Raw genomic sequence first — 18,348 nt, forward strand, 5'->3', positions numbered from 1 at the left:
CCGAAAAGTTTTGCTGATGTTCCTTTAGATATTTCTTCAGGATTTGTTTCTGAGTGCTTATTTTATTCAAATAGTTATGCCGGACGACACTTCGGGGGCTTGGAGGAATCCCGAATGAAACATATTAACGATTTCCGTTTGCAATTCTCGAGAAAATCCTGCAAGAAATTTCAGGAGTAACAAATCCAGGAACCGAATGTAATTCCGATGTGTTTTTGAAAAAAAAATCTCGTTAGGAATCCCTGAAGGAATCCTTAAGAAATAAACTGTAGAAATCCAAAAAAGAACTCCTGGAAGGAATACTAGAAAGAATCGATGAAATCATAAAAGAAGCGTCTCCTGAAAAAGTCCCGACAGAAACTCTTGGAAGAATCCTGGAATTAGAACTCGGTAGAAATTTTTGAACAAATACCGAAAGAAATTCCTGAAAAAAAATCCTGTTTCGAGATAATGGATGCATCCTGGAAGGAATTCCTTAAGGACTATGAGAAGGATTATTTGGAGGAATAAAGAAAGGAATTCCTATACTGAAGCCAAATGGAACTTCTGAATTACTGAAGCAATAACGAGAAATTTTTCGAGGAATCCAAAAAAGTCCAGGATAAATTTCAGAATAAACATCTGGAGGAGTTTCGGAAAGTATACCTGTTGGAATCCCGGAAGGAGTTCCAAAGAGGATCCCGGGATGAATTCCTGGAGGAATACCAGAAAGAATTCCTGGAGGGATCCTTGAAGGAACTCCTGCAAGAATCTCGGCAGAAATTTCTGGAGAAATCCCGGGAATAATTTCTGGAGGAGTTCCGGGAGGCATTCTTGGAGGAATGTAGGGTGTAATTTTTGGAAAAATCCAGGAGGCCTTCTTGGAAGAATTTCTGGCAGAATCATAGGAAATTATCTGGAAGGAACCTCAGGAGGAATCCTGGAAAGAATTCCTTGAGGAATCCCAGAAGGATCTCCTGGAAGGATTCTAGCAAGAAATGTTTAAGCACCTCGAAAAGAACTCATAGAAGAATCTTTGATGAACCCATTGAATAATTTTGGAGGAAATTTCTGGTGGAATGCCGGAAGACACTCATGAACAATTCTCTGAAGGAATTTTTGGAAGAATCTTGGAAGAAACTTCTTAAAGAAAAAGACGAACCAGCCAAGGGCTGAAAGTCTCTTGCTGTCACCAGTGCACCCAATCCCAAGCAGAAAAGAATATCAACTGAATAACATATCGAGGTATTAATCCTAAATAACATTATACCTCGATATGCCCTTCATTAGGTGGACATAAGAGGCAAAATAACAAAAATGAATACCATAATTTTGTATAAATAACACCTGAAAAACAACAACTCTTGTTATTTCAATAATGAATGCATACCCAAATTTCAAGTGCTCTATTTGTTATCGAGAAGGTATGAAATAATAAAATGATAACATTTCTTGATATTAAATTGAACATTATTCGATAGTTCCATAATGCAATAACAAATTTTGTTCTTCCGTTATTTTCCCAGCTTGATCAACAATACCTCATCAATACCTTACTTTGCTCAAATACCTCCAATTGATATTGTGGTGTTCTCATAACATTACGTAGAATAATATAGCAATACAAATTGAGGTATTAGAGCACAGGTTGCTCTTTGCACGGTATTTGTAAGGTATGTCCTTCTGCTCAAGTAAAGACAAACCAATCAATCAATTATTAAAGAATCCAGGAAGATACTGCTAGAGGAAACCCGAAATGAACATGTGGAGGAATCACAGAATGAACTCCTGGAGGAATTCTGGATGGAACTCAAGCAGAAATCTCACCATAATTATCAGAAGCATCACTCTTCCTCTTTTTCTTTTTTATTTCTGGCCAGTCGACGTCGTCTGCAATCCAAAAGCTAAGAACCCAACACGTGGAACTTCTTTCAAACTTCTCACGCTCTGAAATCCGACTTCCCAATCATTGTCCTTAAAGTTGTTGAAGAATTTGTGTATCGTACAATACGTGAAGTAAAAATGCGGGTTTCAACAGGGTGGTGCGACTCGAAACTGTCGCACAAGCTGGTACTTGACAGCACAACCCACTCATAGCAAAATCATGGGTCACCCACAATTATGGATAGATTCCATTGAAATATCATGGTGATCTGACTGACTATAAATTGGGGCCGGATCACAACGTCCGAGGCCATACAGTCCCGGACATTAAGTCGCGTTTTTTTTTGCGAAATAGCGTCCAAAAGTTTGGATGCGTCATTATATCCTATGTGCCTTCTTTCCTTGGACTTCGTGGCGTATCTGCAAGTTCGGACGTTATGCCCCGAAAAAATGCGCCATAAAGTCCTGGGACTTTATGGCTTCGGACGTTATGATACTGCGCCCTATAAATTAACCTTCCTAATGTATCATGCTGGAAACAGCTTGCTGACGTAGCGTACGACTTGGATTAAAAATGACCCTAATGCTAGGAGGGTTAAGGTAACGAGATGCAAAGGGATGTACTGTGTATCAAACAATTGTCCGTTCAGCAATTTTTTGGTCAAACTAATTTTTCATTAAAATGTTTAAAACTTTTTTATACGTCAATCAAAAACGCTGAAATTTGGACCAGGTATAACCCATATATTAAAGCTCTATTGTCAAAATTTTGAGTGAGGTGGAATAAGTTTTCTGAAACTTATAGAACTTTAAGTAAAACTTATAAGATTTTTGAACACATTTTTAAAACAATATATCTCAATATGTACTTGATGAAACTTTTTCACTTTTTTTTGTGTCACAGCTTATACCTAAGGCTTTCGTATGCAGCTTTGTTTAAGGTTTTATATTCACCACAAAACATATGAAAAATATGTATATGTTCAGAGTGTCATTTGGAAATTTATCATATTTTGATCAATAAAAGTGCCAAGTGTTTTCAACTTTTTTAAACTTTCTTAATGTAATATTTTTATACAGGATCTACCAAACTACATATGAAGAGTACAGGGGATAGACAAAATGATCGGGACAGGCAAAATCTTCTCTTTTCAAAAAATGTTCAACTAGCTGTAACTTTTCGAAACGTGCATCAAATATTTTCAAATTTTCACTGTAAGTTGATCAACTAGTTGTGTATCAGTGGTCAAAATTTGGAAAAGATCGGGCTATTCTCCACGAAGTTATAAAGATTCTTGGAAAAGGTAAAATTATCCGATAGCCAACTTTGAGCTGTTATATCTCCGGATTCAATAAACCGAATGCATTGAAATTTTGACCATTTATGACTTATATAATGAGCTATGAAAAACAATTGACTTAATTGAATATTCTTAACACGGAAGAGAATTATAACGATGAGATTATTTTTCTAATAAAACACCAAATTATCCAAAATATCAACATCGTTTCATAATTCAAGATGCAAATTATAGTTCATTTAATTTCCCTCTAATTGACTAATATATAAATGTGTTTTGAAGAAAAGGAACAACATAGCCACCAATAAATTTTAAAAGTAATAGAATGCATATTAAAAATAGACCAATTTACTAAAAAATCGTGAAAAAAATTGAAATCGCTATAAATTTATCTCTTGTTAAAAATTTCAAGTTAAGTCAAATGTTTTCCAGAGTTCATTATATAAGTCTTAATTTGTCAAAATTTCATTTCAATCGGTTCATGGAATCCGGAGATATAACAGCTCAAAGTTGGCTATCGGATAATTTTACCTTTTTCAAGAATCTTTATAACTTCGTGGAAAATGGCCCGATGTTTTCCAAATTTGAACCACTGATACACATCTAGTTGATGAACGTACAGTAAAAATTTGAGAATATTTGATGCACTTTTCGAAAAGTTACAGCTAGTTGAACATTTTTTGAAAAGAGAAAATTTTGCCTGTCCCGATCATTTTGTCTATCCCCTGTAGGTCCCATGGATTTTTCGTTCAGTTAATGCACTTTTATTGGTGGAAAACGTTTGGTAGATTATACACTTCCCGTCATAAGTACAGACTCACAAAAAGTATTGCAACAATATTGCATGACCCTGACTCACCTCGATATCTCTAAAACCAGAACACCTACAAAAATTCCGCCTTGAGAAAAGTTGTTGCTTTTGGTCTTCTGAATAACTTTCCTGAAGACAGCATCTTTGTAAGTCCTCAGGTTTTGGAGATATCGAGATGAGTCAGGATGATGCAATATTGTTGCAATACTTTTTGTGAGTCCGTACTTATGACGGGTAGTGTATGTGCAAAATATGCTAAGTTTTTAAACATCGTTAACTACATAAGCACATTTTTCATATTTTTTGTAGTGAATGTAAAACCCCAATCATAGCTGCATATGAAAGCCTTAGATATAAGATGTAACACATAAAAAATTGAAAAAAAAAATCATCAAGTGCAAATTGAAATATATTGTTTTAAAGATGTGTTCAAAATCTTATAAGTTTTACTAAAAGTTCTATAACTTCAGAAAACTTATTCGATCTCACTCAAAATTTTACCAATGGAGCTTTAATATATGATTCATGGTCAACATTTTTTTGGTCAAAATTTCAGCGTTTCTGATTGACACATAAAAAAGTTATTAACATTTGAATGAAAAATTATTTTGACAAAAAATTGCTGTACGGACAATTATTTGATACACTGTAAGTGAATATTTTGTCGATTTTGAGCTGAGCATATCTTAAAACTCTTTAGATTTGAAGCTTTTTGTAACTTTTTTGATTTTTTTTACAATTACCTATCAGAAAAATTATCATAAATCAAAGTAAGTTCAGTTGATTTTGAAACTGCATACATTTTGTATGGGATGAAAAGTTGTTGAAAAATTTTGAACCATTTACTCGAAAGTGGAAATTTGTCAAGTGTGAGTACACCGCTTTGCTTCTAACCCCCTCAATTTGACAGAGTGACTGTACAATTGTGCAATGACTGTACATGCAATCAGTTGTTCAGTCGTGATACCAGGTTTCATCGACTGTTTGAGTTATATGTATCCCAGATAACCAGGAGTCGCATAAGGAGGCACGCAGTACATCGTATAAAGTACTATTTTAAGTTACTATCGCATAAATGTACAGCGGAGGGACAATTTTCATCGCATATGATGTTATTGTTTGGACTTATTGCGATGTATCTGGAAAAGTCGCATAAGGATACAAATCAACTTTTATGTGGTGTGACTACATCGTTGTACACGATATTCTGATGTTTTATTGCGATGAACTTAGTTTATTCGCCAAAGGGTGCGAGCGAACTCGCAAAGTATCAAATGAATTCGCATAATTACGTACTGCGATGCTTATGCGACTTCTTTTGGTACTCTTCATATTATGTCAGTTTGGCTCACATTAGTGTATGAGTCAAATCGCATAAATGCAAAAATAAACTACACCTACTCACGATTTCGAGCGCACAAATTTCTTCGTAAACAAAACCAGCGCACCTGATCTTCTTATTTGAAGCTCATTACAAGTGAGCAAGAACAGAATAATAAAATGTACTGTCATTCATTCGAAGCTTGCTTCTTGAGATTTGGGCGTCTGAAGTTCTTGTGCACTGTTGAAGCGGGATATCAGATTAGTTTCAGCCAGAAATCCGAAATCGCCTTCGCTGATTATCCCTACTTTCAGTGGTGTTTCCGGAGGAACTCGGGCGGGTTTCAAGGGTTTTGAGGGGTTTTTTGGCCCATTTCAGGTCATTTAAGCGTTTCGAGAAAGTTCTAAGAAGTTTCAGTGTGTTTCAAAAGGTTTTAGTGACGTTTAAAGGAGTGTAAAGGGGTTCAGGAGTTTTCAGGCGTTTCCATGGAGATTTAAAAAAGATCCAGAGGCTTTCCGGGAGTAATATGACGTTTCAGAATTGGTTTAACAGGGTGTTTCAATAAGTTTCAGTAACGTTTTGGCTTGAATGCGTTATATTTAAACTCATATAGGGTATGAGTGCCATAAGTAATCTCACGCTCCCAAATTCATACTTTTCGAAAACAAGTAATTACGACACCGATTGGTTCCGTTGTTTTCATGAGTGCTCACTTCCAACTAAAATACAAAAATAAGAATCAAAGCAAACAGCGCTTCAATTACTTGTTTTTTTTCGTAGGATGAAAATGGGAGCCACAGCCACAACAAATGTGGTAGAATTGTAAAAAAAAAAACTATGTGATGTGCAAGTTATTCAGCAGTTATGTTTGTTTGATATACTTAAACATGGTCAACAAAGTTATTTGATTTGTCACTTACCGTTTTGTAGAACATACACGCCTGCCGGTCCTCGTCCTCGCCCTCCGGACAGTCGATGAACCCGTCGCAGAGCACGTGGTCGTCTATACACCGATACCGGCCTTGCCGGTCGGGCGTCGGACAGGCAAACCGCTCCATGCCGTCCATCGCGGGCGGACATTCTGCAATAGAGATAGAAAAAAAATCCTCATTAGTTTTGAATCGAATTTAAAAAACTCCCATGGGTGTGATTGTTATATAAAGCAGCTAGCAGCAATGCCAGGGAGATACCGGAGAGAGTCATCGACAATTTCGGACAAGACATTGTCGTCACCATCATAGCTTCATAGACCGTCAGTGAAGACGATGACAAGAGGCCGTTAAAGGTTTCCGGCCTTGATGGGAGGATTAAACTTTTTTTTGCCTCGCGTTTTCCGGTCGCCAAGTGGAGCAAAAAGCAACATTATTATAATAGAAATGGCGGAATGGAAGCATCGTTACGGTGGCGACGACAACCGAAATGACGAGGACGACGACGACGACGATGAAAACGATTGCCCGGCTGAAACAATAGAGAGCGAGCGACAACGATTTTCTCCGGATGTGGATATAATTTTATTCATAATTTCGTCCTCGGTGCTTTGGTGTTTTTTTTTTCTGGTTGCTGTCATTCCAGTGACATTGTCTTCTATGGACCCCATTCATTCGGTGCAAGTTAGGATGGGGGTGGAGAGGCCAAGGGGTTGTGGGAATTTGGCTTCCGGGCCAGATGAGCCATGACGCACATTGCTCGAAATTCTATTGGCGAGGGCAAACTCGCGGACGCGGATGCGGATAGGCACAGTGATGTGAATAAGTATGCATACAAAGTTGACTGTTGCAAAAAAGTGATTAAAGTAATCAACGTTAAGCCATACAAGAGCTACTCAGACTTATGTAAAATATGTTATGAAGACGTAAAAACTTTAAGCATTTGTAGGCTAAGTGTGCTTAATTGACGTAAACAGATACATTTGTGAAAAATTTCCACTTGTTTAGTTGAGATTCGAACTCACGACTCCGTATCGCTGGTCCGGCGCTTCAACCAACTAAGCCGCAGAACAAGTTACGATTCTGTGGAATAGAAAGTCAAACCGTATTGGAAGCGCACCACTAGCCGAGTCCGTCTTTCACAACTTTATCTCTCCTTCGCTCTTCGACGCGCTCTCGTCGTCTACGTATGTATACCACAGAGAACAGACATCCAGGCTAGAACAAATTTCATTCGGAAAGTTGTGTAAGGATTTGAATCTTTACTTGAGTAAGGTTGCAAACCAATACACGATGACAACACTAACGCCAAAAAACACCATATTGCCACAGTCAGTGGTGAATTGAAACATTTCAAGTGGTGAATTAAATTAGTATGGGAAATTAACCGATTGCAGCGCCACGCTATTGCCACTTGTGTTGCCGATTTCAAATGGCCGTTAAATTCCTTACACAGTTTCGGAACTGGACTTGGATGTCTGTTCTCTGTGTGTATACCCCTTAAGACGCAAGTAGACTGTAATTAAAGGGTATTGAAGGTAAGCTTTTTTCAAATCTCCATGTACAAAGCATTGACAGAGTCACTGTCGAAAAAAAAAAGTGCCACTCAGATATTCACGTCAAGTCAATGTCGTCGTTGCCGCTGCTGCTGCTGCTGCTGCTGGTCCTCTAGTCCTAGTCATGTTGATTGTTATGTAAATTGCTATCCGGCTGGGGTCGGTTGGTAAACGACTTTTTTACGCTACTTGGTGGCACGCATTAAGCAAAAAAAAATGGCAACATTTTTCCGCGATGCTGATCGAATCAATTCCGTGTGTGTATATGCCTGCCTACACTGGGATCCCAGACAAACAGACGAAAGATTATTTTTGAAAATCTGGCATGGATTGCTTCTGAAATTTCTCCATGAATTTGTTCAGATTTCCTTTGAAAAGCATCCATGGATATCCTCAGAAATGTCTCCATGAAAAAGTCCTTCAGGAAATCTTTCAGAGGATTTTTAGGAAATTCTGCCAGAAATTCAGAGATTTTTATGAGAATTCCTTCGGATGTTCATTCGGAGAATACTTTAGCAAATTCATGATTTTCTTTTGATTTTTTTTGCAAACTTTTCGAATTTGTCTCAGAATTAAATTAATGAACTCCTTTATAAAACCTTACTTGGATTCCTTCCAAAATGCGCTGTGGATTTTGTGTAGAAAATCCTCTAAAATTTCCAGGAAGCTTTCCGAAAATTCCTTTCGAATGTTCTTATAAAACATCTTGATTTGTTCAGAAACTCCTCTAAAATAGGCTTTCAAAAAGAAAAATCGATGTTCGAAAGGTCAAGATACTCAACCCTTAAATGAAAAATGAAAAATAGCCTAGAGGTCCATGAAAATACAAAAATACAGAAACAAGTTTTGAAGCGCAAAAATATATTTTTTTTTTAGAATTCTCATTAAAAAGGGTAATTTTCCAAAAAAATGCTCAAATTTGAACCTCAAGATGATTTTGCAAGAAATCAAAATGTTCTTCAAAAATGCTTCAAATATGCATATCTTTCATTAAAGGGTTGAGCACCTTGGCTTTTCAAACATCATTTTTTGTTTGGGACAGCCTACTCTATAATTTTATTCAGAGTACCCTCAAGAGGATCCTCCATAAATAATTTCAAAACTTCTTTAAGAAAAATTCCCGTCAGTTTACTTAGAAATTGCCCAAATTTTTTTCACAAATCACTGAATAAGTCTCAGGAAATTATTCAAGTATTTCTATAGGAGTGCTTTCAGCAATTCCTTCAGAAAATCAAATGTTTAGATTTCCTCCAAAAATTTCTGAATGGATTTCTTTAGATCTTTAAAAGTTCTTCAAAGTTTCCTCCACAAATTCTTCTAGGGACTTTTGAAATATTTCCCTGGAGATTCCTTCTGACAATCTTCATGAGATTCTTCCGTTAATTTGTCCAAGGATGCCTTGAAGGAATCTTCTATGGATAACATCTAAAATGGCTCCATCCCGACTAGGAAATTATATCAAATTTATATCATATTGTGTTATGATGTTAAAATAACTAAAACTGTAACAAAAAGTACACTGGTTTAATCAAGATTATAACCTAGTTTGTCATAATCGTATCAAAATAAAACAAAATATGATATGAATTTAAGCCTCAGGATTACTACTTTCTATCAAAATTTAATACAATTTTGCTAAATTATTTTCCAAATGTCGAAGACTCAAAACTAAATTATAGTACAATGAGTTATCAAAAAACATTTATAACATAATATGATATAATGAAGTTATGGTTTTTTGAAAACACCAAAGATGTTGTACATGATTATATCACAATCAGTTATAAATATCATGGTTTGTTAGGATCCTGTTATATTTTTGTTACAATTTTCTAGTCGGGGTGTATTTCTTCAGAAAATCTTTCTAGAATCCGGTCTGAAAATCTACGAAGAATTCCTTCAGTGGTCTCTTCAGAAACTCTTCCATTGATTCTTTGAGAAATTTCTCCAGGGCATTCTTCAGATATTTTCTCAAGAATTTCTTTGAAAATTTCTCCAGGATTTCTTTTGGATAAATTTTCATGTAGTGTTTTTGAAACTCCATCAGGCATTACTTTAGAAATTATTTTAGGAGTTTGTTCAGAAAATCTTCTGGCAATGTCTCCAGGGCTTCCTTCACATTTCTCTACAGAGTCCTTCAGAAATACGTTCAAAGATGTTTTTATAAATTCTTCCAGTGCTTTCTTCTGGAACTTTTCGAGAGGTTCCTTCAGAAATTTCTACACGTACTGCTTCAGGAAGTCCATCAGAGATTAGTCGTTGTTAAATTGGTCAAGTGATTTCATTGAAAATTTCCACATGCATGTGTCGAAGAATTTCTCTAGGGATTCATCCAGAAAATCCTTCAGGAACTTCTCTAGAGATTCTTGTGGGAATATCTGTAGGAGTTCATACATACATACATATTTCGCTAGAAATTTATTCGGCGTTTCCTCCAAGGATAACTCTAAGAATTTCTACTGGCATTCTTCATGGAATTTATTTATAAATATGTCCTGTGGAATTCTACGGGAATTCCTTGAGAAATATTTCCAGAGTTTTTTCTGGGGCTTTTAACAGAAGCTTACCTATTTTTTTCTTTGGAAACACTTCCGCAGTTTGCTACAAGACTACTTCTAGAAAATTTTCCGAGAATGTTTATAAAAATTTTCTCCAGGAATTTTCCTACAAATCCCAATACTTTTTCTAGGAATTCCACATTAGGTTTCGAGAGGAGTTTTTCCAGTTATCTAATCAAGAAACTCTTCAGAAATTTCTCCCGGGATTCCTTCAAGAATTTCTCTGCGATTTCGTCAGTTCTTCTTCTAGAGATTTATGCAAGACTTCTTCCTGAACTGAGATTTCACTGTAATTTCACTGAATATTTCTTCCAAATTCCGTCAGAGATTCCTTCAGAGATTCCTTCAGTACTTTCTCCAGAGACTTCTTCAAAATTTCAGGGATTTCTTCAAGAATTTCAGCAAGGCATTTTTTTCAGAAGTTTTTTCGTTGAATTTTTCAGAAACACCATTAAAAGTTTCTTTAAAATTCGTAAGAAGATTCCATCGGAAACTCTTCCAATGAGACAACAAACAATTCCTTGAGAAACCCCTACAGAAATTCTTACCAAGATTGTTTAGGAAGTGCTTATGCGGTTCCGTCAGAAATGTTTCCTGCGAATCTATCACAGATTCTTGCGGAAATTGTTTCAGATTTTCGTCCAGGAGTTTTTAGAAAATTGGGATATTTCCCGAAAGAATCTCTGAAGGAATTTCTGACGAAATCCTAGGCGGATTGTCTGAAGGAATCTATTACAACTTTCTGATCATACCATTGGAGATTCCTAGGAAGAATTTTTCAACTTTTTTGGAATTCCTGAACAAAATTTCTGTAGCAACTTCTGAAGTTATTCCTGTAGGAATGCCAAGGAAAAACCATGAGAAAACTCCTTAAGACGCCTCCTTAATTTCAAGAACAAAGTAGTTCCAAAGAAAAATTACTTGAGAAATTTGTGATGGGATTTCTGGAAAAACTTGTAATGAGATTCTGAAGAAAGCTCCGAAAAATGTCTACAGAAATCCCTGCAGAAATTAAGACAATGATACCAATGTAGTCCTTGAAGCAATTCCTTAATAAATTTCTGATTGAGTAGTTTCAGAGAGAATCCTTGGAAGAACTCCTGGAAATATCTCTGCAAGAATTCACAGAATATCTTTCACAATTCAGTAAATCCTGCAGAAAAAAAATAAAACTCTGTAAGATTTTTTAAGAGAACTACTAGATAATTAAATGTTTCATAGCAGCTTTGAAAGAATGCTTGGTAGAACTGAAGAACTCTTTACAGGTATAAATAGAATGATTTCTCGAAAAATTCCTTGAAAATATTAAGAAATTCGGTAACTTTTCCAGGAATTTATGAGCGAATCTTTGGAGAAATTCATGAAGTATGAGTAGAAAAAAATCTGAAAGAAACTCTGAAGAAAGAGTCCCTTGAGCACTTTCTAGAGGCTTTTAAAAAGCAGAGAGAATTTCTGATTATATGGCGTAATACCTCTAGAATCATCTGGAGAAATTCCAACAATTTCTGAAAGAGCTTTTGAGAAAATGTCTGAATTTTAAAAGTAAACCTGAAAGGAATTTCTGAAAGAACCGCCTTAAGAATTTTTTGAAAAAAATTCCAGAAGAATTCTAAGAGAAATTCTAATGCAAAACTCCTGAATCAATTTCTTCACAAATATTTGAAGAAAACACGAAGGAATACATGCAGGTACTTCTGTAGCAATCCTAGAAGGAATTTTTTGAAGAATATTGGAAGGAATCTCGAAGAAACTCTTCGTGAAAAGTTTGAAAATGGAAATTTTTAGAAATTTCTTAAAAAAACTAACCCTTTAAAAAAATCCTAAGGAAAATTCTTGGAGAAACTCCTGCAAGAATCTTGGGAGAAATTAACCGTTATGTGGCCGACAAACTCTTTGCTTTTTTCTACAGCGTGCTTTTTAAATGGGCGCTGGGTACCCGGGTACCCTGCCGGCCACATAAGGGTTAAAAAAAAATACATTGCAGGAATGCATTCTAAAGGAATACTTGAAGGATTATTTGAAAGAACTTTTGTTGCAATTTTTCTTGAAAATTCTGAGAAAAGCTTCCCCTAAGTAATCTCTGGTGGTGTCCCTGTGTGAAACCGTGGTGAAAATTCAGAAGAAATATATGAGAAGGAGCACATTCCAAATGAATGTTTGAGAATTTTCAGAAGAATTCTTGAATTTGTTCCGAATCCTGAGCAGGATAAGGTCGGAGTCCTCAACAGGATTTGCTCAGAATCCTTGGCAGGATTTGCTCCTGATCCTGAGCTGTATTTGTTCAGAATTTTGAGCAGGATATTATCAACATCCTCAGTAGGATTTTCACAGCATCCCGAGCAGCATTTGCTCAGACTCCTGAGCAAGATTTATTCAGAAACCTGAGCACAATTTGCTGAAAATCCTGAAAAAGATTTGCTCAGTATCCTGGACAGGATTTGATAAAAATCTTGGAAATGACTTGCTCAGAATTTTGAGCAGGCTATACTCGACATCCTGAGTACGATTTTCACAGCATCCTAGGCAAAATTTGCTCAGAACTCTGAGCTGCATTTGCTGAGAGTCCGAAGCAGGATTTTCTCACAATCCTGAGAGGGATTTACTTAGAACCCTTAGCAAGATTTTCTGAAAATCTTGAGCATTATTTGTTTAGAATACTGAACAGATTTTGCTCAGAAGCCTACGCAAGATTTGATCAGAGTCCTGAACAGGATAAGTTGCGAATCTTGAGAGGGATTTTCTCAGTATCATGAGTGGGAATTGTTCATAATCCTGAGAAACGTTTGCTCAGAATCCTGAGCAGGATTTGCGTAGAGTCTTTAGCATGTTTTGCTCAGAATCCTGAGTAAAATTTACTGGAAATCCTTTGCAGGATTTGCTCAGAATCCTGGCCTAGATTTTCTCAGATTCCTACGCAGGATTTTCTCATCCTGAGTGGGATTAGTTCAGAATCTTGAGTAGGACGTGTTCAGAGTCCTGAGCAGGATTTGCTTATAATCCTGAGTAGGATTTGCTCAGAATCATGAGGGCTCAAATAACCATCGTTCAGTCATCAGCAATCATCAATTACTTAAAAGCAGTTTTCTTTCTCTAAGTCACAAAATCGTCATTGATAATTATTTCACTGTTATTCAGATGGTGGCCAGAGTGCAGTGATAAAATTTTAATAACATTGGTTGGGATTTCAGCGAGAAAACTGCTTTTGAGTTGTTGCTAAACGATGATGGATTGTTTCCTCTTAACAAGATTTGATCAAAGTACTGAACAGGATTTGCTCAGAATCCTGGGCAGGATCTGCTCAGAATCTTGGGAAGGATTTGCTCAGTATCGTGAGCAGGATTAGCTCAGAATCTTGAGAAACATTTGCTCAGAATCCTAAGCAGGTTTTGTTCAGAATCCTGAGCAGGATTTGCTCAGCATCTTGGGAAGGATTTGCTCGCAATCCTTAGTGGTTTATCTCAAAATCTTGAGTAGGATTTGTTCAGAATACTGAGCAGGATTTGCTTAGAATCTTAAGCAGGATTTGCTCAGAATCCTGAGCAAGATTTGATCAAAGTCCTGAACAGGGTTTGCTCAGATTTCTGGGCAGGATCTGATCAAAATCTTGGGAAGGATTCGCTCAGTATCCTGAGGGGATTATCTCAGAATCCTAGGAAGTGGAGCGGACCTGGTGTAATGGTTAAAACACTTAACTATCACGCCTTGAACCTGGGATTGAATCCCACTCCCGACAAACTCACAAAATGTGAGTTCTTCCTTCGGAAGGGAAGTAAAGCGTGGGTTCCGAGATGAACTAGCCTAGGGCAAAAAATCTCGTTAATACAGATAAAAAAAAAGAATCCTAGGCAAAATTTGCCCAGAATTCTGAGCGGGATTTGCGCAGAATCGTGAGCAGGATTTGCTCAGAATCCAGGACAGGATTTACTCAGAATCTTGGGAAGGATTTGCTCAGAATCCTGAGCAGGGTTTGATCAGAATTCTTAGCTAGATTTTCTCAGACTCCTGAGCAGAATTTTTTCGAAATCCTGAGCAGGATTTGCTCAGAATTCTATTCTGGATTAGCGCAGAATCCTGAGCAATATTTTCTGAAAATCATGAGCAGGAGTTGCTCAGAATCTAGGGAAGGATTTGCTCAGAATGCTGAGCAGCATTTGCTCAGAAATCAGATCTGGATTTGTTCAGAATCCTGGCTCAGAATCCTGAGCAAGTTTTTCAGAAAACCCTGAGCAGAATTTGCTAAGAATCTAGGAGAGGATTTGTTCAGAATTCTGAACAAGATTTGCTCCGAGTCCTAAACAGGATTTGCTCAGACTTCTGAGCTGGTTTTGCAGAGAGTTCAAAGCAGGATTTGCTAAGAATTCTCAGCAGTTAAGCTCATAATAATGAGCAGAATTTTCTCAGAGATCAGATCTGGATTTGCTCAGAATCCGAAGAGAGATTTGTTCAGAAACCTGAGATGGATTTGCTCAGAATCTTAAGAAAAATTTTCTGAGAATCCTTGGCAGGATTTGCCCAGAATCCTGAGCAGGATTTGATCAGAATTTTTAGCTAGATTTGTTCAGACTCGTGAGCAGAATCTTTATAGAGTCCTGAGCACGATTTGCTTAGAATTCTAATCTGGATTTGCTCATAATCCTGGCTCAGAATCCTGAGCTAAATTTTCTGAAAATTTGCTCAGAATCTAGGGAAGGATTTGCTCATAATCTAGGGGAGGATTTGTTCAGAACTCTGAGGAAGAATTTCTCAGAGTTCTGGATTTGCAGAGAGTTCAAAGCAGGATTTGCTCCAAATCCCAAGCAGGATTTGTTAACAATCCTGAGCGAGATTTGCTGAGAACCTTGAGTAGGATTTGCTTAGAATCCTGAGCAAGATTTGCTCAGAGTCCAGAGCAGCATAAGCTCAGAATCCTGAGCAGAAGTTGCTTGGAATCCCGAGCAGGAATTGTTGAGATTATTGAGCAGGATTTGTTCAAAATCCTGAGAAGGATTTGCTCAGATTCCTGACCATAATTTGCTCAGAATATTGAGCACGATTTACTCAAAATCCTATGCCAGATTTGCTCAAAATCCTGAGCAGGATTTGCTCAGAATTCTGAACAGGTTTTGCTCAAAATTCAGAATGGGACTCGCTCAGAATGATGAGCAGGGTTTGTTCAGAATATTGATCAGAATTTGCCCACCAGATAATGCTGCTGCTCTGGAGCGGTTTCCTTCGTTAATGTAATGAAATTGAAACGTGAAATTTTGTATAATTATTCGATTTGCAGTGCTACAGGGGCTGGCTATTGATAGTCTACATCGTTTTGCTTTCATCTAATGAGTCATTGGCAAAGGTAAGTTGGAATATCTTTAATTATTGGTTTTTTCATCTAGTATGGTGGAAATTAGCGCATATGACGAAGTAAATTTTCACCGTACGTGAAAGCTGGAAGAATGGAGATAATTTGTGTGTTGATTATTCGGCAGAATGCATTAGTTGCATAACTTCCAGCAGGACCGATGAACATCTTATAGATGCCACACGTCCGATTGTCTGTGCTAGAACCATCATGTGGGAAGGGGTGCTACATGTTACAGTGTCAAATAAAGTCATCGATGTGCGCGGGTGTTGTTGTGCCACGCATCAATACGCACGCTGATGGGTTGAAGTTATCGCCTTGAAGAGTGTGGGGTTTTTTTTTTCGATCGAAACAGACAAAATTTGAATTGTAATTCGATGTAAATCGGAATTCTGTTGATTTGGTTAGGGATCAAAGTGGGCTCTCAAGCGGAAATCGGGGAAAATTCAATTAAGAGCATATTGATGGAATCTGGCTAATCTGATTTAATATTTTAAATGAGAATTTTGAGAGGCACCTGCATTTAAGATTGATGCTGTTGAGGAATGAATATGGAGGGTTTTGATTTTTTATCATTGGTTAGACTTTTTAAAATTGATGTACCCTTCACAGGTGATGATAGGCTTTCGTTCACTCAAGCATAAATGTCGAGCGAGAGCCACATGCTCAGTCTACACTTGAGTCTTTTTCTACGACAAACTCCATTTAAAACGATCTGTGCGAAAAGCACATTTCCAGTGTGTGGTGCAGCACCATCCTAACACCCTACGACGACGATGACGACGACGCGTATGCTTCTGCGGAGAAAGTGCGGAATATGTGAGTGTGGCAAAATTTATGGCCCTCGCCGAAAATGGTGACACATAACTACATTACGAACTTGCGCTGCGCTGCGCCCCTAGAAGTCCACCCCAGCAGAGAAGCTCGAGAGTCGAGAGAGAGAGGGGTCACATAAATATTTTCAGACAAAGTGTCACCCACAAACACCCGACCCGGGGAAGAAGAAGACGACGACGTCGACGGGGATGAAAGTCACGAAGTAGCACTGCCTGAGGCGAGTAACTCCAACTCTTCTGTGGGAATGCACTTTTTTTTTCTTTCCGACGGAGAGGTGACCGAGGAGTTTGGGTGTGACGGAATGGAGTGTGTTTTCGACCAGCTACAGCGACGGCGAAGGCGACGACGAGGACGATAACGAAAGTTTCAGCTGTATGTGAGGGAGAAAAGCTTCTGCTTCGGTTCTCGGTTTCCCTTGGTTTTGGTTTTTCTTCAATTTGTCGCTTGAATTTATTACGAGTTTCCGGCTCCGGGCGGTGTGTTTGTGAGCAATTTTGCGGTCCGGAAAGCCAGAAAAGCTGAAGCAGATTTGCTTTATCACAGTCGAAGGCATCGGGAGTTGAGCGATTTAAGAACTGGTTTGAATGGAGAGATGTTTTAATTGTTAGTATTAATGAGATGTTAGTATTAAGCATGACCATGCTGAGGGGTCTGAAATCGATTCTCGGTCGGCTCACGATCTTTACGTAATGGAAATATTCTTGTCTTCCGTCCATAGACTAACAGCAGGCATTAGTGCCCATCGCAGCCCCCGGCGAGATTCAAACCAACTACAGATCGCCCGAAACCCTTACGCAGTTTTTTTTACACCGAAGTTGTACTCGTTCATGATTTTACATTGCTCTGCGTGGTCGAAACTGTCATATACCGAAGTCGATAAACAGGTGATGCGTTGGAACCTGGTATTCACGGCATTTCTGGAGGATTTGCCGTACGGTAAAGATCTGGTCCGTTGTCGACCGGCCGTCGATGAAGCCAGCCTGATAACTTCCCCCGAACTCATTCGTTTTAGGTGCCAAACAACGGAAAATGATCTGGGATAGCACTTTGTAGGCAGCATTCAAAATAGGATCGCTCTGAAGTTCTCACATTCCAAATGGTCGCCTTTTTTGTGGATGGGGCAAATTACCGCTTCTTTCCACTCCTGTGGTAGCTGTTCGGTTTCCCAGATCCTGACTATCAACCGGTGCAGATAGGTGGCCAACTTTTCTGGGCCCATGTTGATGAGTTCAGCTGGGATACCATCCTTACCAGCTGCTTTGTTGGTTTTGAGCTGGTGAATGGCATCATTAGCTTCCCTCTGCGTGGGAGTTGGCTCATTTTCGTCCTCTGCTGCATTGGCTTAGTCATTCCCTCTGCGGTCGTGGTCTCCCGTCCATACGTCCTCCACGCCATTCAGGTGCTCGTCGAAGTGCTGCTTCCACCTTTCGATCATCTCCCGTCCGTCCGTCAAGAGACCTCCGTCCTTATCCCTGCATAATTCGGCTCGAGGCACGAAACTGTTGCGTTGAGCTACTCGTAGATCTTCCGTGTTTCATGGGAACGGCACAGCATTACCGTCCGTGCTACGTTCTTCTCCTCCAAAATTGCTCTACACTCCTCGTCGAATCAATCGTTTCGACGACTCCTTTCAACATACCCGATCACCCGATGGTGCTCTAAGCTGCGTCGTTGATGGCTGCTTTTACTTGTTCTCCGACCAGCATTCTTCTATAGGGGTTACATAGAGCTCGCCCTCGTTTGGCAACGCTGCCTTGAGATGCTGCGCATGCTGAGGCAACATCCGGTTGCTTCAGTCGCTCAAGGTTGTACCGTGGCGGTCGCCGGTACCGTA

The 18,348-nt window shown here is 38.4% G+C and overlaps 1 protein-coding gene across 1 annotated transcript in view; it reads right to left on the reverse strand.

Moving 5' to 3' along the window:
- Window positions 1-18,348, reverse strand: part of LOC109421901 (putative uncharacterized protein DDB_G0286901) — a 223,122-nt gene that overhangs the window by 40,567 nt on the left and 164,207 nt on the right. Inside the window, exon 2 of the mRNA XM_029874846.2 lies at window positions 6,217-6,377. Within this exon, the coding sequence (XP_029730706.1) occupies window positions 6,217-6,377 (161 nt within the window). The remainder of the gene's footprint in view (window positions 1-6,216; window positions 6,378-18,348) is intronic.

Source organism: Aedes albopictus, chromosome 3 (assembly GCF_035046485.1).
Source record: "Aedes albopictus strain Foshan chromosome 3, AalbF5, whole genome shotgun sequence".
Lineage (NCBI taxonomy): Eukaryota > Metazoa > Arthropoda > Insecta > Diptera > Culicidae > Aedes > Aedes albopictus.